This window comes from Thermobia domestica, chromosome 4 (genome assembly GCF_964235325.1).
Source record: "Thermobia domestica chromosome 4, izTheDome1.hap1.1, whole genome shotgun sequence".
In the NCBI taxonomy this organism is placed as follows: Eukaryota; Metazoa; Arthropoda; class Insecta; order Zygentoma; family Lepismatidae; genus Thermobia; species Thermobia domestica.
The window spans coordinates 27229015-27256901 of record NC_137457.1 but is presented as its reverse complement, the minus strand read 5'-3'; the positions used below and the strand labels follow the sequence as shown (position 1 = coordinate 27256901).

Below are 27887 nucleotides of genomic sequence, written 5' to 3'. Positions count from 1 at the left end.
AAAGAAACAAGTTCTGCTGGGAAGTTTTGCAATATTTTTTTTTCTCTCTCTCTCTTCCGGAACCAGTTCTGCAGCTGCATTTTGTGTTGACGCCATACTTTTTATAATGACGATCTTTTCGATGATGATACCCCGGGAGAAACATTTTCAAGGTGATAGTTTTTGTATAAAATAGTAATTCTATTAAGGGACATAGAATATTAGGTTCTTCTATTGCCTGACACTTCTGTATCTAAGGGTACATCCGTAGCACAACATTATTTACAATGGACACGAAGTATATAGCAATTTTGCTTGTTATCTTAATGGGTGCCATGATAGTCACTGGAACGCCAGATCAAAGTTTAGAAGGTATGTTTCGTAGATGATTTTGTTTTAATTTACTAAATGCTGTTACAATGATCTAATAGTAAATCTTCGGTACACTAGTGTTCTGACCCAGGTCCGGCCCTAGGCAATTTTCAGCCCTGGCAATGGCAAAATTTGCAGCCCCCTTTTTCCGGAAAGAACACATTTTAAAAGCCACGATTTTAAGTATGCTTCCTCATCATAAAAAACGAAGAGGAGAGAAAAAGTACTCGCACTCAGAAAGGCCTAAACTCTACAATCACAATCTCGTTGTGTCTGTTTTTTCTTTAAATAAATATCTATTACGTTGGTAAAAGGTAAAGCAAACATACTTGCAGGGGAAAGGTTGTAATCCTTTTTATAGAATTCAATATCGAGCTTGAATCTCAATATATCAGTTTGCAATTCCAGTGCAGTGAATTTATATCTTGATTTCCCTTCTACAACTTTTAAAAATAAAAATAAAAAAACTTGTTTTCACCTTCAGTGATAAGGAACTTATTTGTGACAAAGAGAAGATTAGTTTTCATATCAAAACTGTGATAACTAACTAAATGGAACAGGTGTTCACTACTGTTCGAGAACTGAATTCTTGTATTTGACAACAATAAAGTAACTCACATTGAGATTTATTTGGGATCTACTTTAGCATTGCCAATGTGACATTAAACTAATGCGACCTAAATATGATTTATGAATGTAGTATTCAAATGTAAGGTAAGCTTAATAAATTTAACTACCATCATCATGAAGTTGCAACAATAAATATTTATTTTAAATAATATAGTTATGACAGATCTTGCTGCCCCGTGCAAATGCACGTGTTGCGCATATGTTAGAGCCGGCCCTGTTCTTACCTGGCTTTCTTCCAGAAAATTTTTGTCCGAGGAGCCAAATCAAAATATGAGGATATTTACCCAAAGTAAGCAAGATGGTAGGCTCAACATTGATGTATAGTTGAGTTAACTTTTCGTGCGTGAAAGAACTTTGGGACACAATCATTTTATGGTAGTTAAAACTGTTGATTTCAACCATTGCATTTTGACCTTTAACTCAACTACGATTTATAGTTATTAATTTAATCAAATTCATCCAACCAATATTGACGTAGGGTATTACCAATGTTTATTTTTAGTGATTAAGTTGAAAACTGGTTATTAAGTATGTTGCTTTTATTAGGTATGTTTGAAAGAATCCTATTTTATCTCTGTTTAATAATATTCCGATATTTGCTTACGCGTTGTTTTTGTATTACGTTATTATTATTATTATTATTATTATTATTATTATTATTATTATTATTATTATTATTATTATTATTATTATTATTACAGTAAAACCTGTCAACTTGGCCACCTCTTTAAGTTGGCTACCTATCTATCTTCGAAGTTGGCCACATTGAAGCAATGTTTATTCTATGATGATAATGATAAATTTACCTGTGTATCTTGGCCACGCAAAATATATTTTGTTATTTTTCTTAACTCTTTCGTATTCCCATATGAGAGTCAAATGTTCTGTATTTGTTACTGGAGACAGAGAAGCATGGATTCCCGCAAATTTGTTCTTGGAGATCAATGGCCAGAACACTGGTGTCCCGACAAAACGTACCACTTGAATTTTCGCGACAAAACGTACCACTTTTGACGACCTGTCATAAATGACAACCTATCAAGATTAATTAAAGCATTTCTGGTATTTATTCCACGACAAAACGTACCACTTATATAAATTACAACCTGTCATGGACTAATTGAAACATTTCGGATATTTAATCCGCGACAAAACGTACTACTTCATGTTAAGAAACTACTTCCTCATGAGCAGGTAAAACAACGGCAGTATAAGGTTGAGAAGAACAGACAGGTAATGTATCGAGTTCTCAAAATGCAGAAACTTATTGGTAAAAGACGGCTCATTTACAGAGGAAATGTAGCAGCCTATAAACTGAAAGACACAGCTATAGATCATGGAAACTTTTTGCATATTATTCCTTTCTTAAGCAAATTTGATCTTCCGCTTAAAAGTAATTTAGATAAAGTCACCGAGAAGAGTCATATACGAGGAAGTAAGCAGGATAGTGGTAGCATAACTTTTACTAAACACGGTGAATTATGTTTTGAATGCTATCAGCACACTTATCAGAGAAGATATTTCGAAAGAAGTCTCTCAAGCTTCAATATTTTCTGTTCTATTAGACATTACTCAAGATATAGTAGTTTCAGGCCAGTGCTCTGTTGTTTTACGGTATGTTGTTAAAATGGTTGTTAAACAAAGTGTTGTTGTCATTGTAAAATGCATATCTACCACAGGCCAGTGTCTTTGCGGTTTACTGCTGGAAATTCTGCAGAAGTTGAACCTTGATATTAAGAAGTGTATTTGAAATTCAACCGATGGCTCAAGTAAGATGCAAGGACAATATTCGGATTTTTTCAATTCACCTATGATCAGTTACACGTGCGATTCAGTTGATTTTGAGTTTAACGGCCCTTTTAGCAGCGAGGCTATATGAGACGGGACATACTGATTTACGGGAAATCCGAAGCACATGAGCTCCCGCCGGGAATCGAACCCAGGTCTTCCACGACAAAGGCGCATATGCTAACCGCTTAACTACTAAGAAACTCAGTTACACGTGTGGTGTTACGCTCATATACTCAATCATGTCTTATCGGGGGCGCGGTGGCTCAGTGGTAGAGCGTTCACCTCCGGTGCTTGGGGTCCCTGGTTTGATCCCAGCTCGCGCCGTGTGGACTTTGTGGTGGACAAACACCGTGCTCGTGGGTTTTCTCGGGGTTCTTCCGTTTTCCTCCCACTTTCTTCATTCCACTATTTCACTCATCTCTCATCATCACCGTTTTCTTTAGCCTAACCGGCATAACCGTGGGACGTAAAACTTAAAGATTTCATTTCATTTTCAATCATGTCATATGTGATCTGACAAAAAATTGCATTGATACTATGTCATTGTTCTGCTGAATGACTTTGCGATATTTATGCGTGAGTCTTATCAGCGAATGTACATTTGGAAGATCAAATGTTAACAAAGGCGTCTTACAGTTATTGCGGAAACAAGATGGTAGAAAACACACTGTTTTTCAGAAAAAGTTTGGTCATTTTTCGAACCCAAAAACTGCTTTGTAGCCTATATAGAGTTGATCATATCAATTAAGAAAATTGCTTCTACAGAAAATATCAAACCAAAAGCTAGGTGTAAAGCGAAAGGATATATAAAAGATCTTCTTAAGTTCAAAACAATTCGGACAGCACAAATGTTCCTTAAGATATTTCAAGTGACGATCTCTGTCATACTATCTCCAAATAGAGGGTGCTGCTAGTGTAGTCCTATCGGATGGTGCAGACTACTCTGTTCCAACTGAAAGAGTAGAGAGATGATTTTGAATCCATTAAGAATGCAGCATTAAGCTTTGCAGAATGGGCCAATAACAAATTTGAAGACTTAGAACGTGATTTCTTTTTTTCTATTGACCTATCGACAATTCGCCTTCAGAGATGGACAAAGATTTTTCCTGTTAATATGAAGATGAAGCTGCTTCTATCCAATGACCAGGTACTGCATCGAAGCATTCAACACAATATTGGACATGGTAGTTTTGAGTATTTCTTCAAGATTCAAGAAGCAATGTACTTTATGGATTATTTGAACCCTAGCCACTTCAACCAAGTAACAGAACTTCAAGGCGTGCCTTTCGATAAACTTACATATTTTCTGAAAAACTTCAGTTAAGAAGTTTCCAAGAATACTATAAATGTATTCTCTTGGACTTTTGAAGGACGTGGATAGTAGATTCGTATACAGTTATCGACATTCATGAATATTCATGAGTGTGTACTTTTCTGACATGGTAGCACTTGGTAATGCACGTTTTAAAAAATGGATACACCCTTTTTCCCCGCATACTAATGACACATAATGTATGCAGGTGCGGCCGGAGGTAACATGACATATAATAAATGGTTTCCGGTCAAAAGAAATGTTAATTGGACAAGCAGAATACAGAAAAAACCTTTTCGGAAATAAAATATGCAGATCACACAGGTAATTCATTAATATTCAGCACATGTAACGCGACAGCTGCTGGAGAATTTTTAGAAATTTTGATCGTCGGTATGAGTGAAAGAAAGCACTAGAAGCTTCCAGATCTTTTTTCTAAGCTTATTATTGTTGGAATAGGGGAAAGAACACACTCGAAACTTCTGGAAAGATTTAAGGGCATATAAATACTGATGCATTTGCATGATGTGTACATTTAGAAAGAAGAGGGCACCAAGAACATCAAGTGTTAACTTTGCGAAGAAGATATTTTACTACTAGGAGAGATTGGAAGATTGGTAAGTAATAACGTTGTAGTTTTCTTGTAGTATACTTGTTCATTTTTATATGGGAAAGGGACATATTGTAATTGTTGGAAGTATAAGGGGACGGAACTGTTTGGTTTTATCGGGAATTGATTGCGGATTTTCCGGTATTGAAAAAATGATATGACTCGGTGTACTTTTACGGAATTATAACGTGACTAAGATATAGTATAATGTAATATGTAGGGAAGCAACATTAATGATAGCACCGGGAATCGAATGAGTATTCTCCCAGGTGGAGAACCGTACGCTAAATTGTATGCTTGCAGTGTGAACTTATTACTTATACATAGCTAAGAATTGTGTAAGATATAACACGAAGTCAACAGAATGCGCTCCCGGGAATCGAACCAGGGCTTGTCCACGTGAAAAGCCGTACGATAAACATTTTGCTTAGCAGATATTGTTACATATATGTAGCTATGAATTGTGTAAGATATAACTGGTATTTAGAAAGTATATGGGAAGTTTTATTGAGTAGGGAGCCATGATACTGCCGGAACTCGAACCAGGGCTATCCCACGTGGAGAACCGTACGCTTGCTTGCACTGTAGACTTTTTTCAGTTATAAATGGTATATTTTACAATCTTATATTGGATAGGTAGTTAACAGAATGCGCCCCAGGAATCGAACCGTGGCTCTTTTACATGCAAAGCCAATATGGTTGAGCGTTAGTGTTACGTTGAATATTATATTTTGTAATTTGAAAAGTCGTAATACGGTAACTAATTGCATTTTTTTTTCTTTTCTGTTTTAGGTGCTGAAGCAAATAAGTGATAGAATCGTGAAAAAAGCAGAGAGCACGAAAGACGTGGATTTCAATTGGATTATCACTTAAACAGAGATAAACTATTATTCGGTAAGTATTATTATTATTATTATTATTATTATTATTATTATTATTATTATTATTATTATTATTATTATTATTATTATTATTATTATTATTTTCAAAATTTTGTTTGTTTTCAGGTTTTTTAGTCATTGTATACATATATTGATTGCACTTTTTTTGTCTTGTATTTTACAGAAAAAAAATGGAGTTTTACTTCGAGGAATTTAACGTGATTGATGAAACCATTTTCCAGGGAAGACTGAGAGGCTTGGATAGTGCTGAACGTGTTTTACATACGTGGCAACAAGTAGTGGACCTGCAAGCAGCAGGGTATATTGGATCGTCTGAAATTGTAAGTGAACTACTATCGCTTTTGTACCTATATTATAAAAATAATCAATATATTATACTGAATAATGTTCGCTCAGCAGCGGACATTATAGAGCTTTTTGACCACGGATTTTTCCGTGAAGATCGACTGTATGATGCGGCATTTATGTCATATTTAAATTATATGGCCTCTGAGAAGGGGCAGTTAGAGCGAGTGAGTGACAAAAGTGTATCCGCGTTCTTTTCATTTACGGGAAATCGTGAAAATGTTCAATCAGAACATAATGATGATGATGACTCATTACATATTGATTGGGCACTATTAATTGAAATTAATTTGGATGAACCATTAGAAATTCAAAATTCTGAAACTGACTTTACAGAGATGTTGTGGCAAAAATTGCAAGAAATTGAGGAAGAAAATGCGCGTGTTGATCGTCTGAATAATGCACATTATTCAGAAGATATGCGACCCACAACTTCTCAGCACCCTCCATTGCGAGGGTATGGAGGAAATGAAATAGAGTGTAATATGTTTGAAATTGTGGGGAGACATGTGAGAGAGTACCCGCGTTTCAATATGAAAGGGGTGGAAATTATTGTAAAACCAACTGTACAACATATAATTACAAATCCCATGGATTATATTACGTCCATGATGGATTATGCGCTTTCTACCGTTCTGAGGGATACACGTCCCCACGATTTTGTCGGTTTAAGAATAAATTCCGACCGAGATCTCCTGAATAAAGAAGTGTTTGTTCCATGGCGAAAACGTCAAAATTTGAATACCGATGTGGTTCTTAGAACGGTGGAAAACGTATTAAATAGCAATGAATCATTTCTTTTAGGAAATCAATTAGAATTCCGGTTTGACATCGTTGATGGATTACACGGACAGGGTATACCTAAACGAGCAGCGGTAAGAAAGTATGCAGAAATGAGTATGTTTTTCAAGGATCATGTGGTGGCCACAAAGGCTAGTGATTTTCTTTGTCTGCCAAAATCCATAGTATATTGGATTACGAAACATGAACAGAGTAAGGATGCACTATATGTTATGACCTTGCCTACACGCAAAACTTGGCAAAATAAAGCACAACAATTGTGTAATGATGCAAAAATGTACGTTGAACGGAAACAGGGATTTGATTTGGAAGATGTGGTTGGTTTTCAAAATTATTTAGTGAAAAAGAATTATCAAATTGTAGTATATGAATTACCGGAAAATTCCAGAACACCTGTGGTACGCTACCCAGGAATAAATGCAGAAAAAAAGATATTTATTTTGTATCAGAGAGGGGATACTGTGGGCCACTTTCAACCCATTAAGAATATTACTTCGTTTATGGGCAAGACAAGTTTTTGCTTTTCGTGCTTGGAAGGATATAATGCATCAGGTACGACTCATCAGTGTCTGATGAGATGTTCGTACTGTGAACATTCTCATAGTAAAGAAACTAACGCGAAATTGGTACATTGTACACAATGTAATAGAAACTTTGCTGAAGGCACTTGCTTTAATAACCATTTAACACTAAATAAAGTAAAGAAATCCACATGTGATTACGTGAAATTGTGTAACGCATGTGGTGTAATTTACGATGTGAGAAAAAGAAAATCAGCTCATGTATGCGGCGACTACTATTGTAGTCTTTGTAAAGTGCACGTAACTGTTGGCCATCGATGTTTCGTTCAAAAGTGTAAGCTAAAACGCACTGAACGGTTTTTGTATATTATATTTGATGTGGAAACCATGCTATTAGCACCAAATGAGAAAGGTGAAAAGGAGCATGCTGTAAATTTATGTTGTTGTTTGAATGTATGTTTCCACTGCATAAATACAGGAGTAGATAGTTTGTGTTTCAAGTGCGGAGATAAAATATCCGGGAACCGTATGTTTTCTTTCACAACCATGGAGGCGTTTATTGAACATGTGCTTATGGAAAGGCCAGAGTATCAGATCATTGTGGCACTTGCTCACAATAATTCGCGATATGATGGTCTATTTTGTGTTCGCACACTTATTGAAAAACAAAAAATAACTCCACATGTTCTTATGCACGGCCAAAAGATATTTCAAATTAGTATTAGTAATCGTTTTTATTTTCGGGACACTTTTCTTTATCTTGGTGTAAAATTATCCAAATTACCGAAAACCTTAGGATTGAATGTTGAATTGAAAAAAGGAGATTTTCCATACCTCTTTAATACAGAGGAACATCAAAATTATGTTGGAGAATGGCCGGCATTGCATTATTATGACCCGGACTCACGTAGTACGGCAGACCGGGCAGAACTTATGCTGTGGCATGAAGAGCGAGTACGGAATGGTGATATTTTTGATTTTCAGAAAGAATTGATGGAGTACTGCCGGAACGATGTGCGTATATTGGCGGAGGCAGTAATTAAATTTACCTCCATGATTGAAGAGAAAACAAATGGTATTCAATGTTTTATTTCCAGCACGACGATCGCTAGTCTAGCAATGTTGACGTACCGGTGTCATCACCTGATTGAAAACACAATTCCAGTTATTCCTCCAAACGGGTTCCAACTTACTCAACAACAGAGTATTAAAGCATTAAAATGGTTGAAGTATATGGAACATGTAACAAAGAGATCTATTGTTACTTCGAATAATGCGTTGGAGGAACGGTTTGGCAGATATAAAGTCGATGGTTTTGACGCTAAAACAAACACTATATATCAGTTTATGGGATGTTACTGGCATTCCTGTAGAAGCTGCTACAAAGATAATAGAAATAGCATTTTATGCAAAGAAAATGGTGCGTACAACACTTTTGAAAAGAGATACGAACAAACAGTGCACTGCCGCAACTATTTGAAAAAATTAGGTTATAATTTAATAGAAATTTGGGAATGTGAATGGGATGCAATGGTAAAACGTGATAAACATATACAGAAGATCCTCGAACAACGGTGCAAACATATTCGTGATCCTCTCATTCCGAAATCTGCCTATCAAGGAGGTAGAACAGAAAATTTTAAGTTATATGTAGATTGTGCAGAGGACGAATACGTAGTTTACGTAGATGTCACCTCGCTTTATCCCGCAACAATGTGTAAACGAGGCATGCCTGTGAATGTACCTAAAGTACACAATGGCCCCAATTTCCCCAATGTGCGAAACATTCATGGACTTGTAAAATGCAGTGTTCTTCCACCCTCCGATTTATATTTTCCAATCCTCCCTTATGTTACGGGAGGAAGATTAATCTTTGGATTGTGTAAATCGTGCATGGATGAACAAAATGATGATGAATGTACGCACATAGATCTTGAACGTATCATTACAGGTACGTTTTGTACCCCCGAACTGCACAAAGCATTAGACAATGGGTATGAGCTAATTGAAATTCATGAAATATGGGAGTTTGATTTATTAGTCCCGGAAAAAGATGTTTGTGAAGGATTATTTGGGTCATATGTGAAATCCTTTTTACAAATGAAACAAGAAGCTTCAGGCTTTCCTGCAGAATGCAGTACAAAAGAAGAGCAGGAAAAGTACATTCAAGAATATTTCAGGCATGAGGGGATACAGTTAAATTATGAGAACATAGAATATAATCCAGATCTGCGCAGTACAGCGAAACTGTTTTTGAATTCGCTGTACGGGAAATGGGGACAAAGAACAGACCTTTCACAGTGCACAATGGTTGATACAGCAGAGGATTTTTTAAAAATTTTAACAGATCCTAAATATGAAATTCAAGCTGTAACACCAGTTGGTGAAACTCATTTAATTGTTCAATATAAAGACTGTGAGAGTGAAAATATCCCATTAGCATTTTCAAATGTTGTGCTGGCAGCATTTATAACATCATGGGCACGACTGTGGCTGTATGATCTACTAACAAGTGTTGGAGAACAGAATGTAATCTATTGCGATACGGACAGTATCATGTTTATACAAAGAAAAGATGAGCAACTCCCATTAAAACTAAGTTCGTATTTGGGTGGGTTAACAAATGAAGTTCCCGAAGGTTGGGAAATACGTAAAGTAATAGCATTAGGTGCAAAGAATTACGCCTACGCTTTACGCAATGCTAGTGGGGAAATGAAATATGTCTATAAAATACGTGGAATAACATTAAATCACAGAACAAGTGATAAAATTAATTTTGATAGTTTTTATGATTTAGTGACGGGGAATCGGGAGGCAACTGTAATCGAAATGCCATCCAAAATTGTTCGGAAACCAGATTTGCGCATCTTTTCTCGAAGAGAACTAAAGACACATCAAATGGTGACCAGTAAACGCAGACGAATAGACGCTGACATTGTGACTGACGTACCAAAAAGTGTTACTGTTCCGTATGGCTATAGATCTCATAAATGATTGGCCAGAGACTCGTTTTTTGGGGGATAAAAAGCAGAGTTTCTATCACATTGTGTCATTTGCAACGAAGATGTTACGTTTTAAACATCCGTGCACTATTCTCATAGCCGGCCCTTCCCGTGCTGGTAAAACTCACTTTGTGAATCGATTAATCAAAGAAAGAAATGATATGTTTAATGTTTCCTTTAAAGAAATTGTATGGTGTTATGGCGCAGTTATACCAAACTTGGACGTTGATGCAAAAATACGTTTTCTGGAAGGAATCCCCGATATAAATACTTTTGATATAAGTGAAAATTCATTACTCATATTAGATGATTTAATGTCAGAAACAAATGACGATGTGGCCAAATTATTTACCAAGTACGCTCACCACAAGAAATTAACCGTAATATTTATTGTTCAAAATTTATTTCCAAAAAACCGGCATGCTCGAGATATTAGTTTAAATGCACATTATATAGTGGTATTTAAGAATCCACGTGATAAGTTACAAATTGAATATTTAGCAAGACAAATTATGCCTCGTGAAAGCAAACAACTCGTGAATGTCTTTGAGGAAATTACACAAAAACCACACACGTATTTATTGTTTGACCTTACACAACAAACACATGATGCCCTACGACTGAGAACAAATATATTTCCCGGAGAAATAATGCATGTGTACAGTAGTGTTAAAAACGCGGCCACACCGTTTTATGTTTAGTTAGCATCAAGATGTTGAAGGTAAAACATCATTACAATACGCTCTGCACGCTTGCGAAATGCAAGCCATCCGATCGGAAAGTTATTCTTCAAAACGCACCGAGTGATTTGATTCGTACCATATCACAAGTAGCAAAAAATACTATAAAAGGAAATATCCCCATATCATTAATTCAGAAGCAAAGGCTCCGTAGACATAAGAAGATCTTACGTGCTCTCTCCTCAAAACTTTCTCTTAAAAAGAAAAAGAAATTATTACTACAGAAAGGTGGTGCATTACTTCCATTAATTCTCGGGCCACTCATTGGTGCCTTAGCCTCAACAATTTTTGGAAGATAACATGTCGGAATTACGTAAAATGCTATTAGTTCCAGAAAATGCACTTCATAGAATACAATCTAATTTAAAGACGCATGAAGCACATCAATCAAGACTAGATAAAGATATGAGCGAAATCTTACATCGTACAGATTTGAGTAGAGAACAAAAATGGAAATTGTATCAGCAAGTATTACATCAATATTTACATTATAAATCGAGTCCCACACCGGAAAATCCTATTGCCCTACCCATTGTTGACTCAGAAAATGCAAGTAGTCGTACAGATAGTGGTATTTTAACTCTTGTACCCGATATATTACAATCAGTACCAAAAACACTTCGAAGGAAAACGGATTTATTACTTAAACAACTCATTAATTCACAGAAAATCTCGTGGGATCAAACAGGTACAGTAACTATCGATGGAAATATCATTCCCGGTTCCAATATTATCGATTTAGTAAATGATGTCGTTCGTACACGAAAATATTCAACACAACCAGTAGGATTACAGCCATTTAAAACGTTATTGGATGATATTAATGTTCCTCGGGAGTTTATTAGTTCACGTACACCAGGACCGCCTTCACCTGCTTTTACAACCCCGAAAGTGACTGGCAGTAAAATTCGAAAACGGCATTCTTCTTCGACTGCAGTATCTCCCGCAATTGCAGCTAACGTATTTCGGTATTGGAAAGAATATAAAATGTAAATAAGAAATGACAAAATTATCAAAAATCTATTACAAGTATTCAGATCCTGCATCTTTATCCAGTGTTAGTACATTAGAACGTAAAACAAAATTATCCCGAGAGAAAATTAAAAAATGGTTAGCATCACAAGATGCATATACAATGCACGCTCCAATACGAAAAACATTTCCACGGAAACAATATTATGTTAGTGGTCCTAATGAAACATTACAATGCGATTTGGCGGACATGCAAAATATTGCAAAGTATAATGACGGATATCGCTATATTTTATGTGCAATTGACATTTTTTCGCGGTACTTGTATTGCATTCCTGTGAAAACAAAGAAAGGGCCTGAAATGGCTAATGCAATAACTTCAATTTTAAACCAAGTGCCATTACTGGTTCACGTTCAAACTGATTTAGGGTCAGAATTTTATAATCGCCATGTAAAGAAAGTGTTTAAAGATTTTGGGATTAATCATTATAGTGTACATTCGGAAATGAAATGTGCGTTAGTAGAAAGAGTAATTCGTACCATTAAAAGTAAAATATATCGTTATTTTACTGCAGAAAATACGTATCGGTACATTGATGTGTTGGATCAAATTGTACACAATTATAATCATAGTTATCATTCAACTATTAAAATGGCACCCGCAGAAGTAAATGATTCAAATATCAATCAAGTGTGGAATACGCTGTACGGAAAGACTGTACACAAGAAGAAATTAACTTGTAAATTTCAAGCAGGAGATTATGTTCGTATTACTAAATATAAACATAAGCTTGAAAAAGGATATTTGCCAAATTGGTCTAGAGAAATATTTCTCGTTGATAAATGTATAAAATCAAATCCTGTAACTTATAAATTAAAAGACTGGAATGGTGATGAAATTAAAGGAATATTTTATGCTGAAGAATTACAAAAAATATTTCTAAGCTCAAACAAAACCTATTTAATTGAAAAAGTTCTTCAACGTAAGAAGGGGTGGGTTTTCGTATAATGGTTAGGCTACCCAGAAAGTATGAATTCGTGGATTCGAGTATCTAGTATTCAGTCTGCATAATGAATTCGTCATTGAAACACGGTTTTTACGTGACGTTACCTTCCAATGCAAGTAGTACACTTTTTGATAATACAACATCCTCATTTCGAGTAAAACTTGCAAGGGCCATAGATTTAACGGACGGAGAGTGGGTTGTGGGCTTAACACAAATTAATATACCGTGGAGTTTTTATAATGTTGGTCCGGGTGAACAAATTACAATCGATACATTTATTGATGGTGAATATATTCGATATCCTGTTAAAGTAACAGAGGGATATTATGCATCCATTAAAGCCATCTTAAATCTAATTCCCGAGAAAGTACGTATAATAAAATATAATTATTTTAAGAATCAAGTGTATATTCAACATTCCTTCCGGTCACGTGATCGGTGTATTCTAGACATAACAAAAGGTTTACAACATATACTCGGTTTTATGAATGAAAATTCAAATTTTTATAATTCAGTGGTGTATATAAAAGATCAACATAGGGAACAATTTCTGGCTCCTCAGGGAAAATATCCCTGTAACCTTGATTATAATATTCCAACAGAAGTTAACGTATGTGTGGATATTGTAAAACAACAAGAAGAAATTGGACCTTTACTTCGTAAAATTAGTATATTTTACGAGCGGTATGGACGAATCAAAAATATTTTATTTCATAACCCGCAGTACGTGAAAGTTGAAAAGAAATATTTTGATACGATAGAAGTAAACTTAAAAGATGAACTCGGTATAAACTTACCATTTCGTTTTGGAACTTCGAACTTGACACTTCACTTTAAACGAAAATGATTTCTGAAAGCATCGAAGACAGTTTCTACATTACACTGGTTTCAAATGCAAGTACAGACGTTTATCCTAAAAATAGTCCAACCCATTTCATTAATAATTTGAAAAATACTGTACGTTTAACAGATACGGATTGGTGTGTCGGATTAAGTGAAATACATATTCCTTTAACGTGTCATAATGTCACCGAAGATGAAAATATCGTTTGGTACAAATTAGAAGGTCATGAAATTATGAAAAGTAAAATTACTCCTGGATATTATGCAAACATTGAACACATACTGGAAGAATTAAATAAAGTTTCAGAATTTATACGATTTAACGCTTCCAATATTATTCATGTTACTTCTGAACCAAACGTTGAATTTATAACACTTTCACCTACTTTGGCTATACAACTAGGTTTTCATGAAAAAAATGATCTCATTATTCAAAAACAAGGATTTAAACAACCATACTTAGATATTGGATATCCTTTTCAAATTTTTGTGTATACTGATCTTATTGAATATCAATTGGTGGGAGACACGCAAGCTCCCTTACTACGTATTGCAACTGTTGGCAATATGACTTATGGAAAAGTTCAAACGTTACGATATCAAGATATTCACTATATACCACTCTCTAAATTTTGCTTTAACAGTGTTGAAATACTACTAAAGGACCACGCAGGACGAAATTTACCATTTCGTTCCGGGACACTGACAGTGACACTTCATTTTAAACGTTCTCCTGGAAAATGAAAAAGCAACATACGTATTATCAGCGGGGACGTGGCCTTCCCTTCTTTTCAGGTCCAGTTTATCAACGGGGTCATGGGATTGGTAGTTTCTTTAAAGGTTTATTTCGTTTTGCATTGCCTTTATTAAAACAAGGTGCCAAAGCTGTAGGCCGGCAAGCGTTACAAACAGGAATACAAGTTGCAGGTGATGTACTAGAAGACCGTCCGTTTAAAGAATCCGTTCGTGCTCGCGTAGAAGAAGCTGGAGAAACATTAAAAACTAAAGCTGCAAATAAACTTAGTCAGTTGTTAACCGGTAGTGGTAAGAGACGTCCACGAAAACGTAAGGCTCCTGCTATTGTACAATTCGGTCCTCCGGTCAAACGTAATCGAAAATATTCGGGTGATATATTTAGTTAATCATGGCTTTACTCAGTGGAAGTAGTCCTGAATGTTGTACAAGTGAACTTGATTTGTTTACTATTCCAATGACTCAAACTGCTATTGAGTCATCTTCCACTGTTGAATATCGTCCGGTTTCTATTTTATCGTCAGAAGGACCAATTGAATTTGTTGTACCTGGTGAAACTGGTGATTTTATTCACACTGCATACTTGTATCTCTATGTAAAATGTAAAATTACAAAAAACGATAATACAAATTTAGTTGCGGCGGATATTGTTGCACCTGTAAATAATTTTCTTCATTCGTTATTTAGTCAAGTTGATGTTTTATTAAGCGATAAATTAATTAGTTCATCATCTGGTTCATATCCGTACCGGGCTTATATCGAAACATTATTAAATTATGGTAGTGATGCCGCTCGAACCCATTTAACTGGGGGATTATGGTATAAAGATACTGCAAACCAATTTAATGTATTAGGTAATGCAAATACTGGATTTACAAATCGTGCCCAGTATGTTAGAAATAGTGCATCATTCGATATGTATGGCCGTATCCATGCTGATATTGCCGGTGTGGGATGTATGCTTCCTAATAAAGTAAGCTTACGTGTAAAATTACATCGTACAAAAGATACGTTTTGTTTAATGTCTGCTGAAAATACAGCATATAAAGTCAAACTTGAAGACGTAACACTTCACGTGCGGCGTCTAGATATTGCTGCCGACTTAGCTATGCAAATCAATGCTGGCATGGAACACATTCCGGCCAGCATACCTCTTACTCGTGTTGAAACTCGTACCTATACCATTCCCGCAGAAGTAAGTTCATATAATTTCGATAATTTATTTTTGGGGTAAAGTACCAAAAGGTGTTGTTATAGGTTTTGTATCAAACGCTGCATTTAATGGTCAACCACATGTAAATCCTTTTGAATTTCAACATTTTAACGTTAACAAACTGCAATTACAAGTTGGTTCAAAATCATTTCCACCGACACCCCTCACTCCTAATTTTGAAAATGGATTATATGTTCAAACATATTCCACTCTGTTTTCCGGTACCGGTATATATTATCAAAATCATTCACATACAATTTCCCGTGAAGAATTTCGACATGGATACACTTTGTACCCGTTCATTCTATCTCCAACAGGAACATTAGATGATTCTACGTGGGATGTCATACGTGATTCCCCTGTCAATTTAAAATTATCATTTTCTCAACCTCTACAAAATTCCATTACATGTATTGTGTACGCTCAATTTGACTCTCTCATTCAAATCGATAAAGACAGGAATGTATATACTGATCATACAATGTAAAATTTCGTCATTTGAGTGCCATGAGGGTTATTGTTCACTTCTCCGCGTTCAACGATAATGATTATCATATTATTATTAAGGAACTTGCAATTGTAAATCCTGATATCCCCTTTGTACAAAGCTGGATTTTTAAACCACCATATCCATTACATGAATTACGTGTGCCGCTCATACTTTCGAATAAACATCTAATACAACATGATTATGGTATTGACTGGTACAATGGCGATGTAGATTACTCATTGTTACCTACTATATTGAAACAATATTGTGCTAATACCTGTACCTTGTATACTTATGGTAAAACACGTCAGGACTATCTGCAGCAACTATTGGAACGGACTGTTGTGAATTTAGAAGATTTACAGTGCCCAAAAGCGTCTTCCTTGGGATTTCATGTTTACTCTTGTGCTTATTTAAAACATAGATTTGGACAATTTAAGTGTTGTGTGCGTGAAGCTTTATTATATGCCGAATACTTAAAAGTCTATGGTTATGTTTTATACGTAAATCCAAATAGTGCAACGTATGTTCCATCAAAAATAAAACAAGAGGAGGAAAGTAAGGATGAAATAGACTAATAAACATGTATAGTGATCAATTATTACAAGTGTTACTAAAGGACTGTATTACCGGTGCAAATGTGACTGGAATTTATCCCATTGATCGTTTACCTATACTTGTTCAACACCCTGTAGGACTGATTATTAATTTGGACAAGTCTGATTTACCTGGTAGCCATTGGGTAGCGATCTATATCAATAACAATAAACATGGATACTATTTTGATTCTCTGGCACAGGGTGTGCCTAAACTAATTCAACAGTTCCTACAAAGGAATTGTAAACTCTATTTTGTAAATACTGTACAAGTTCAAGATAATCATTCTATCATGTGTGGATATTTTGTATTATATTTTCTGTATTATATGATACGTGGTGTTTCATTTGACAAATGTATTGCAATGTTTAATCATAAAAAATTAAAAAATAATGATAAGCTTGTCAAAAAACATGTAGAAAACATAATGAAAAAGAAACAAAGTAGATGTTTGTAGATTTTTAGAAATAAATAAATACCAATTTTTTAAAACTTTTATATTTTTATTTCTCCATAAAATATATCTTCCTTACAATAGTTTTAAGATTACAATGAAAACATTAAACTTGCTATGCCCTTAGTAAGGGTTGTGGATCGCTCATTTTTCCACCAATAATTCAATTGTTGTGCATTTCGATATGCACATGCCGATTTTGATTCTACTTGCTTATGAAATGAACAAATTTCATTACAAACGATACCTTGTAATTCTGTTAATGGTGGACAACCTTTTCTTTCCAGATCCACAACGTTTGCTAACGCAAAGATTTTCTTTATCCAAATGGATTTTTCCCCACCTTTACAAAGGAAAGTTGCATCTGGTGCACAAAAATCATACATAATATTCCGAATATGTGATACGAGATAGCCAGTCTTACTAGACCATGACAAGCCATGCAAGTGGTTTGTAAGCCAATCGATTTGTTTTTGGCAACCTATTGGTAAATCGTTAAATTCACATGGTACTTTTACTAAACAATGAAAATTTAAAGTATCATCACACGCAGTAAGACAAAATTCACGTATCACAAATTCATTCGAGGAAATCTTAAATCCCTGTATGTCTACAATATACATTTTATGGCAAACTGAAATTTCACACGAACGTTCCATGACAACTGGAATAAGTTGTCCAATAAATTCAGTATTTTTTAAACATTCACCAGTTTTTAACATAAAGTTTGTGATTGAAATTTCACGATGCCGTTCATGAAAAATTTCAAAGAGTTCTACTAAAGTCTTATCATTCAACAAGTGCTTTTCTAGAAAAGTTCCAGGATTATGCTGCATACCACTTATTCCATTTGAGCGTAAGTATACAGTTATCGTTTCTAACACACAATTTTCACTAATGTTTTGTCCACAATTCTCACTATCACAATACATGATTACTAATAAAAGGAAATCAAACAATACACAATTTAACATATGTCCACGTATTTCCCATAATCTTTTTCTAGTAAAATTTTTAATAGAATGGGTCTGTATTCAAAGTCCCACACAAGATCTCGGAAACGTTCAATGAAATTCCATATCATCGCAAAAGGCTGTCCATGCTTTTTTCTGTAAATTGATAATAATTCTTCACGAACTTCAAATTTCGTTACAGCTTCTATAGCTTTCCGTTCAAGAGATTCCGTATCCAACACCAAACAATCATGTGTCCATTGACTGCCGTCTCCGAACCCGCAAGCAAAACAAATACAAATATCGTCTGGTTTCCAGTATATTATACAGTCTTTTATACAATCCAATGATGTACGTTCCACAGTACACTCACATGGCAAATTCAAAAATTCTTCCAACTCCCAATTCTCCACCGGGGAATTACTCACTGTTGGTGAAGGTGTAGGGGGATATTCTTCTATTTCGTTTTCAACATCAAGTAACGGGAAAACTTCTGTTTCCAATGGCGGAAGTTGTGGGCTCACCACCGGTTGGGATGAAACTTCTGTTCCCGGTAATACATCCAAGTTGGCCGGGGTAACTTCTGTTTCCAGTGGCGGAGGTTGCGGGTTCACCACCGGTTGGGATAAAACTTCTGTTCCCGGTAATACATCCAAGTTAGACGGAGTAGCTTCTGTTTCCAATGGCGGAAAATGCGGGCTCACCACCGGTTGGGATAAAACCTCTGTCCCCGGCAAAGATGATGATTCTGCGAGATCGCTTTCACCTCTTGTACTAAGATCCAACGGTTTCATTGAATCCATGCTTTAAAACCAATCTATAACTCCTTTTCACTAAAACACCGGCTATTTAATATGCTTCGTCCATCACGTGATATCCCATACCAACGATCCAAATTTCTAGAATGTTCTCCAGCAGCAGCTGTCGCGTTACATGTGCTGAATATTAATGAATTACCTTGTTCTACGTGTGTGATCTGCATATTTTATTTCCGAAAAGGTCTTTTCTGTATTCTGCTTGTCCCATTAACATTTCTTTTAACCGGAAACATTTATTATATGTCATGTTACCTCCGGATGCACCTGCATACATTATGTGTCATTAGTATGCGTAAAAGGGTGTATCCATTTTTAGGAACTGCTAAAATGTCAAAAAAGTAAACACTCATGAATATTCATGAATGTCGATAACTGTATACGAATCTACTGTGGATATCCTTGAAAGTCAGTCTTGATGACGAGCACAACCGAGGAAAAATGACTGTGCTGATGGTGCAAGTGATTCAGAATTAGGAAAAAATACATTTGTTTACAAGGAAAGCGAATGGAAAACGTGTTGCAAAATTGTCCAATGTGCTGCTTTTTTAATTTTGAAGAATTGTAATTTGTGCAGTAATACTTATCCAGGTTTCCAGCATACAAATTTTTATTGACTTTGCCCGTAACTCGGGCAACATGTGAAAGACTTTTTTCAAAATTGAAATAAACTGAAAAACATTAAAAATAGGCTAACGAGTACCATGTCTCAGGAACATTTGAAAACATTTTGTTGATGTCTATTGAAAAAGATTTATTAAAAAAATATTTCGAATGCAAAAGTGATAGATACAGTAGCATCAAAAACTAGTACACTAAAACATCTGCTAATTTAGTAATATAGTATACGTTCTCCTTGAACTTCATATAATATTTTGAACAATTCAGAATAATACATTGATGAAAGAATATCAGGTTTTAATTGTCAATTGTTAACACTATTGACTTATTGTAGAAAGAAAACTGTGCAATTGATTTGTGACATTGAGATGCTGGTGGCCCTTGTGGGAGAAAGCGCCCGCGCCTCTCTAATAATACCTATCCGTCTCTGGTCCAAAGCCTGGATAAAGTGTGATGGAAATCAGCAAATATTCAAATATTGCATATGCAAGATTCTTGCTGGTCTTGGTCTGGCGAGAATCTTGCAGGTATGGTCTTGGTGTTGCGAGAATCTTGCATGCATGGTCTTAGTCTTAGTCTTGGTCTTGCATCGGTACTTTTCTCAGCACCAATCTGTTCAACTTTTAACCTTATTTTGGCCGATATATATATATATATATACCATCCTATGAAGTGGTACGTTTTGTCGCCTGACATTATTTGATGGCTGATTGGAAGACTCTTCGCAAGTACCCCTCCAGGCAAGTGGTACGTTTTGTCGCTTGTCATTATTTAAAGTGTTTTTAGAAAACCCTTCACAAGCAGCCCTCAGGGTAAGTGGTACGTTTTGTCGGTGGTACGTTTTGTCGCTAGTACGTTTTGTCGCGTATTCCAGAACACTACCCTGACAAAGGTAGGAAAGGCACGTACAGGAATTCAGGAAATGGTTGTACGTATTTGTTTACCCTGTCTGTTTTGGCGAAACCATTAGCTATATCAGCTCCTTTCATCAGTGAGGAGCTATAGTAATTCCGGAAAATTCTCAAGGTTAAAGTTAACCATCTCAATTGTCATCTATTGGCACCTGATGGCTTGTCGAAAGAAAGCGAAGGTTTCGAGATATGAATTCCTTTAAGATTTTCTCAAAACGTCTGTCGCTTCAAGGGAAGCAATTGTAGCTCATTAACAAAAGGTAGTTAACTACGAAATTAGAATATGCATATGTGCCAAAAAGAATAAAAGATATAGGCCTACATCTAAAATGAACCAACATGAGTAAATTTGTTATTAATAACTGATTTGCTACTTTTCAAAAGATATCTGCAGAAAATATTTGTTACTGCCGAAAAAAAAAATCATATAAACTGCATATTAATTATTCAATTTATAGGCCTAAGATTGCTTTTTTTGTTTTCAATCTGAATAACTCAGTGTGCTATAATATCAATTTCAATAAACTGCGTACATACGTTTAGATTTTATGGTTGTTTGTGTTATTGTGTTTTCAATCCGAATAATTCAGTGCACCAGGCTAGTTTTCAGGAAGAGAAAAGTACGGGTACATATATTAAATATACTGTAGTAATTTTTCCTAGTACTGGTATTGTTATGAATATATAAATTATTTAAGAGTATCCCTTGTACGGTTGTTTATTAAAACTACATAGTGGCCCATTTTAATCTTTCCACGGAAATATCTCGAAAACGGTTGAACATAAATGAACTGAACAAAAACTAAAACAGGAAATATCATGAGGCAAATCGAATGGTAATGTCGCTGTGTCCGTCAGGGCAGCTCTTCAAGGGGGCTCGGGGCTCAATTTTAAAATTTTAAATGGAAACATGGGACGAGTAACATCTCGTTCGATATATCTTCAAAAACTAAAACAGCGATATGGCAAAAGATTTTTCATATCGGTCAGCGTATTCAAAATGGCCGGCAAGATGTGTAATAAACGTCCAGTACCACTAATATGAAAACGGTTGAACCAAACAAAAACTCAAATACGAAAGCCATGGGGCAAATCGAATGATGTTGTCGCGGTGCCCCTAGGGCCGCCTAGGGCCCCGGGCCCAACTTAGAAATTTTAAATGAAAATATGGATCAAGTAATACCTCGTTTGATAGAACTTCATACACTAAACAGCGTTGTGGCGAAAGATTGTTCATATGGATCACCGTTTTCAAAATGGCCGCCAAGACATGGTGCCTTTATCAGATAAAACGTTCAGTTCCACTAATATGAAAACGTTTGGAAATAAATGAACAGAATAAAACTCGTACAAGAAATCACAAAGGGTATTTATCATTCCATGCCTCGAGAATAATCCAACGGAGAAAAAGTTTAAAGTTTAACTGTCATAATGCTAAAGGGGAAATCTAATTGTTAGAAAATTATCTTTCCGATCTCCCTCCGTAAGTGGGTGAAGCGGGAATGAATGGTAAAATCTCAAATGAGAACCCCCACTTTTACTTGCAATAGGTATGGTTTGTCTGAAACATTTGGGTGTACAAGTGACTGGTACTGTAATGAACCGATATTGTGCAGACGACTTTTGAGCAAAACCAACGTTTGTACAGATCGTTCTAAAATTCCATTGTTCAACAAATTGGTTTCGCATTTCAGTTGATTCTTTTTTGCACAAATCATTGCCTGCAATCAAAATGGAAGGTACCAATTAACAAGAATATTACCTACTTTTTTCCATTGCAGACATCTATCTCTTATAAAAACACATTTCAGATAATTTTGTTGTGTAGATACAATTTGTAAAAGCTACGGTTCTAATTTGCAATTTCACCGTTCCTTTCCGACCCGCTTCACCCACTTACGGAGAACGTTGGAACTTGCAAACTCCTTTGCATTATGGGACTTTTACAATAATCATCTTCTCCTCTGTTGCAACATTTTCGAGCCGTGAAATGATAAAAACCCTCTGTATTCTGTTCATCAGTGGTACTGGAGGCACCATGTCTTGGCGATCATATGAATAATGAACGGTGAATGGTGATCCATATCTTTTGCCACAACGCTGTTTAGTGTATGAAGATCTATTGAACGAGGTATCACTTGATCCATATTTTCGTTTAAAATTTCTAAGTTGGGCCCGGGGCGACAACATCATTCGATTTGCCCCATGGCTTTCTTATTTAAGTTTTTGTTTGGTTCATTTATGTTCAACCGTTTTCATAATAGTGGTACTGGACATTTATCTGATACAGGTATCATATCTTGTCTTCAATTTTGAATACGGTGACCGATATGAAAAATCTTTTGCCATATCGCTTTTTAGTTTTTAAAGATCTATCGAACGAGGTATCAGTCACCCCATGTTTCCATTTAAAATTTTAAAGTTGGGCCCCAAGCCCCCTTGAAGAGCGGCTATGGGGGGGGGACAGCGACATTACCATTCCATTTACCCCATGGTATTTCCTATTTGAGTTTTTGCTCAGTTCATTTATGTTTAACCGTTTTCGAGATATTTCCGTGGAAAGATTAAAGTGGGCCACCCTGTGTACAATCAAGTAATACTAGAAACCTTATTCTAAAAAATACACCAATCACACTTACTTACTGTAAGTTGGCCACTATTCAATGGAACCGATGGTGGCCAACACAGGCAGGTTTCACTGTATTATTATTATTATTATTATTATTATTATTATTATTATTATTAAAGTATTATGCCTTTTGGCAGATCCCGGGACTGTTTTTTTTTTAAAATTAGGTTTAGGCCTGGAAACACTTCTTCCTTATTTCTCGACACGATCTTCAAGTTAATATTTTAACTCATAATATGTTCTTCTATTTTTCAAATCATTCATCAGTTGTATTCTTCTTCCTATTCCTCGTTTTCCTTCCATCTTTCCTTCTATGGCGGTGTGAAGAAGACATTTTCTTCGCAAGATGTTTCTAATCCAATTGGCCTTCCTACGAACGATGCTGGCTAGAAGCATCCTCTTCTCTCTTACCCGTTTTAAACATATTAGCTTGCTAGTCTCTCTGTCCATTTTATCTTCTCCATCTTCCTCCAATACCACATTTCGATGCTCTAAATACAGGGTGTTTCAAAACAGTACCGACAACGTTTGGGAGGTGATTCCTGACATCAAGATAAGCCGCAAAGTATAGACCAACCTGGGTGCACAAATGCTTTATTTTGAAGTTATAAGCTGGCAAAATCATGAAAAAATGAATTTTAAATGTTCATAGCTCCAAAACTATAGGACCTACCGTAGTGGGGCAAAGACTTCACTTAGGAACTAATACTTGTATGTGTGCTATCTAAACATACAAGTTTCAGAATCCTAAGGTACTCAAGCAAACATTTTTTTGAGGGTGTTTGACTACGGGTATATAATTTGAAGTACTTACAAACTACCTGTATAAAAATTATTTCGGAAGTACCACAGGATTCTGAAACTTGGATATTTCGATATGGTACATACTAATTCCTAAGTAAAGTCTTGACCCGACTACGGTAGGTTCCATAGTTCTGGAGCTGTGGACGTTTAAAATTCATTTTTTCATGTTTTCGGCAGCCTATAACTTTGAAAGGAAGCATTTTTGCATCCAGGTTGGTCTATAGTTTTTGTCTTATCTTGGTGTCAGGAATCACCTCCCTAACGTTGTCGGTGTCATTTTGAAACACCATGTATTTCTTCTCTAACTTCTTAATGTCTAGGTCTCTGAACCATACAGTCCAATACTCCATATACATAGCACTGGACCAACTTGTTCCTTAGTCGAATATTAAGCCTGCTAGTTAAGATTGATCTTCTCTTGCTGAATGTTTCTTTGCTAATAGCAGTTCATGACCTGATTGATTATGGCTCCCTTATTGCTCCCTAATTAAGGGTATTTGTCTTGTTTCGACACATTTAGTTTTTCTTATATTGTTCACTATTGCTTTGGATGTATTCTATACGTATTAAGTAAACATGTAGAATACGCGAGTGTTTTCAATATACTTAGCGCTTTATTAAGTGTTTGTAAAGTGTGGTACTTTATTTCTCGGTAAACTACTGTCCCAATCTGATCCAAATTTATTAAGCACGAAGCCCATTTTTCAAGGAATATTTAGTGACCGAACTCACTCAGGGACAGACTCGACTTGGCTTCTTATATTCCGTACTTTATTTCTTGGTAACTACTAGTCGTATCTGAACCAAATTTGCTAAGGAAGAAGCCCATTTTCTAAGGAAAAAACCGTTATATTTAGTGACCGAACTCGGTTAAGGACAAGGTCGACTTGGCTTACGTATCATACTTTGTTTCTCGGTAACTGCTGGCCGAATATGAACGAAATTTAATCGGCAAGTAGCCCCGAGAGAAAGAGAGAGGTTTGTTCCACCGCTTTGCACGCCACCGGGAGATTTTTAGTTTGGTTCATTTGGGCTTGTATTTAAATTGTTATCTTAGAGTATAGTTTCATAAGTGTCAGGCGAAGGCGCTGTTAGACAAGTGTTTTTAACATATTTAGTAACTAGTTTTCCAGAAAAACTTCATTATAGGGTATTAGGGCAAGCTCCCCAGCTTAGGGCTTGGCCTCAAAAGCCTGTCACTTTAATATTAACTGTTCATTAACATAGTTGTTTAATCTTCTTACAGGCGTTGTTGTTCCATCACCAGCTGGAAACTACTTTCCAACCAATGAACTTCTTAAAGAAAGACTTCGCAGAAGTCCTACCCGGAGGAAATTTAGGAAACATGTAGGCTACAGACCAGTGCCTGTCTTTTACCACGGAGGTGGATCAGCTGCATCTAGTCACGCATCGAGTCAAAGTTTCAGTTTTGGAGGCTTTAGTGGATCTTCGGCGCACGCAAGTGCATCTAGTCACAGTTTTGGTTAAGTTTATTGTGATATGGATAAACTTTTACACAGGCGAAAGATAAGGGTTAAACATCACCAACTGTTAAAAATGTTATTAATTGTTTATCTCTATTTGACGTATCGTTAAGAGAGATTACGGTTTCACACAAAAGTCTATTATGGCGAACTTACTAGTTTAACTTAAGGCATTGGTAAATTTGAACAATTCATTAGTTAAGTAATCGTTAAATATTTAAGGAATGTTTAAGTAATCCTTGGTTAGTATGGAAATAAAGTTGATGGAAGAAAAAGTCGAAACAACTACGAAAAAAAAATCAATGTGAAATGATTTGTAGTTTCTACCACAAATCATTACAGACAGTATATTTAATACGAGGGGCAATCAAAACGTTCCCGGGATTACCTTGAAACTATTTATTACCACGATATATGGTAATTCGATCCTCTTCAAGATAGGCTCCTTGAGAACACAAACACTTGTTCCACAGCTCCAGTTCCAGATTGCTGGAAACAACGCTGAAAGTCCTGTTTTGGAATGCTCCGAAGTTCAGCCCTTGCGCTAGAGGCAAAACGGCTCTCAGAAACGAACATTCCTCTCCTCTACCAGCTTTCCTACTCACAGGATTTAGCACCAGTGGATTTCTGGCTCTTTCCCAAGATCTAAAAGGGGCTCAAAGGCAGGCACGTAGCCAAGGGGGATGGGGTCCGGACCACCCCCTTCGAAACCAGAAATGAAAAAATAAGGAATGATAAAACAGAAAGAAACGAGAAAAATAAGAATCAGCGTTAAAAATAAGTAGCTACAGCAAGCTTTTGGTTACTCTTTCTTATGAGGAGATTTGTATTACTTGTAATGTATGGCGAATGAGCGGGATGTCCTGGAAAAGTCAAGGAATTTGAAATTTCTAGAAAAGTTACGAAATTCTCAAAATTTCTGCTGCTAGTCAGGGATATTTCAAGCTTTCGAAAACATAGTGCCGTTCTATAGCAGTGTGCACATTTTTTATCATAATTTTTTGCCATCGCTTCTCTGCAGTATCAAACAGGTTATTTTAGAAACAGTTTTCTACTGCTCCTTTAACCTGTCATTTGGAACAGACAGTAGTTAACGGAATAATAAAAACAAAAAGTTATGTGGAAAGAAAGTTCTGTTAACATTTGATTCAACAGAGAAAGGAACTCAGATATTTTAAAATATTTTACAAAACATTATCGAATATGTATTTTTGTAATAATTGAGGTCATAGTGAAAGAAAAACTGTTTACATTTGAATGAACAAAGGAAGGAACGTAGATATTGTACAATCTTTTTCAATACTTTCTTTTAATTATTTTACTCGAGATTTCTTTATAGTTTATTGTTAAAATACTTACTGACATATCCTCATTTTATTGTCCTAACAAACCAATATGCGTTGCCAGTTAAATAGTTTAGATTAATCAAGCTCCTGTTGTGATAACTACAGTATTTCATGTCCCCCCCCCCCCCGCGCCGATTACGAAATCCTGACAAAACGAACCAAAATAAATGTTGCCAGTAAAATAGTTTAGAATCATCAGGGCCCTGGTGTGATGATCATAATATTTGATGTCACAGACTTCCCCCCCTTTTTCGAAATCCTGACTACGTGCCTGCTCAAAGGTAACCGTTTTGTCACCGTAGAAGACATCCAAAATGTCTGAACTTCGGAACTTACCAAAACAGGACTTTCAGTGCTGTTTACAGCAATGGCAGAAACGGTGTAACAAGTGTGTGTGTTCTCAAGGAGACTATTTTGAAGGCGATTAAGTGAAGGCGATTAAGTGAATTAGGCGATTAAGTGAATTAGGCGATTAAGTGAAGGCGATTCAGTGTGTACCTGTATTGTGGTAATAAATACGTAGTTTCAACGGAATTCTGGGAATTTTTTGATTGCCCCTCGAACATAGCTGACACTACGGATGTATTCACTAGCGTAAGTGATTGAAACATTCAGTGAAAATGTTCGCATTATACATACGTATGAATGTATATAAAAAAGTTCATTTGATACATTTTATGTTCTGAGTTACGTCCTAGTAAATATATTAGATCTTTATATGTATACATATGTATGAATATGCATATGTTTGCATATGTATGAAACTAATTGCAGTCCAACGAAAACGTAAGCATAGACACAATCGACATCATAAACTTTTAAAGGTTTTTGAAAAGAATAAAAGAAAAAAAAATATTAATAAATCAGCGGTAATTTCATCAAAAGACACAAATGTATTGGTACTATTTCTTACAAGTTGTTAGTTAATTACTAAATTGATGTGTAAATGTTTATACCAAAAATGTAAATAAACAAATTTATAAACTATAA

General features: G+C 35.7%; 1 protein-coding gene across 1 annotated transcript; it reads left to right on the top strand.

Annotated features, from left to right (window-relative positions):
- The first annotated feature begins 224 nt into the window (after positions 1 to 224).
- LOC145683281 (uncharacterized) lies at positions 225 to 27887 on the top strand. The gene is made up of 2 exons (XM_081754647.1): positions 225 to 351; positions 25314 to 27887. The coding sequence occupies exons 1-2, from the start codon at positions 267 to 269 to the stop codon at positions 25553 to 25555; spliced, it is 327 nt and encodes a 108-aa protein (XP_081610773.1). The 5' UTR covers positions 225 to 266; the 3' UTR covers positions 25556 to 27887.

Coding starts and splice junctions, on each gene's coding strand:
- LOC145683281 (XM_081754647.1), top strand. CDS start 267: ATGGACACGAAGTATATAGCAATTTTGCTTGTTATCTTAATGGGTGCC. Junction 352..25,313: donor GCCAGATCAAAGTTTAGAAG/GTATGTTTCGTA, acceptor ATCTTCTTACAG/GCGTTGTTGTTCCATCACCA.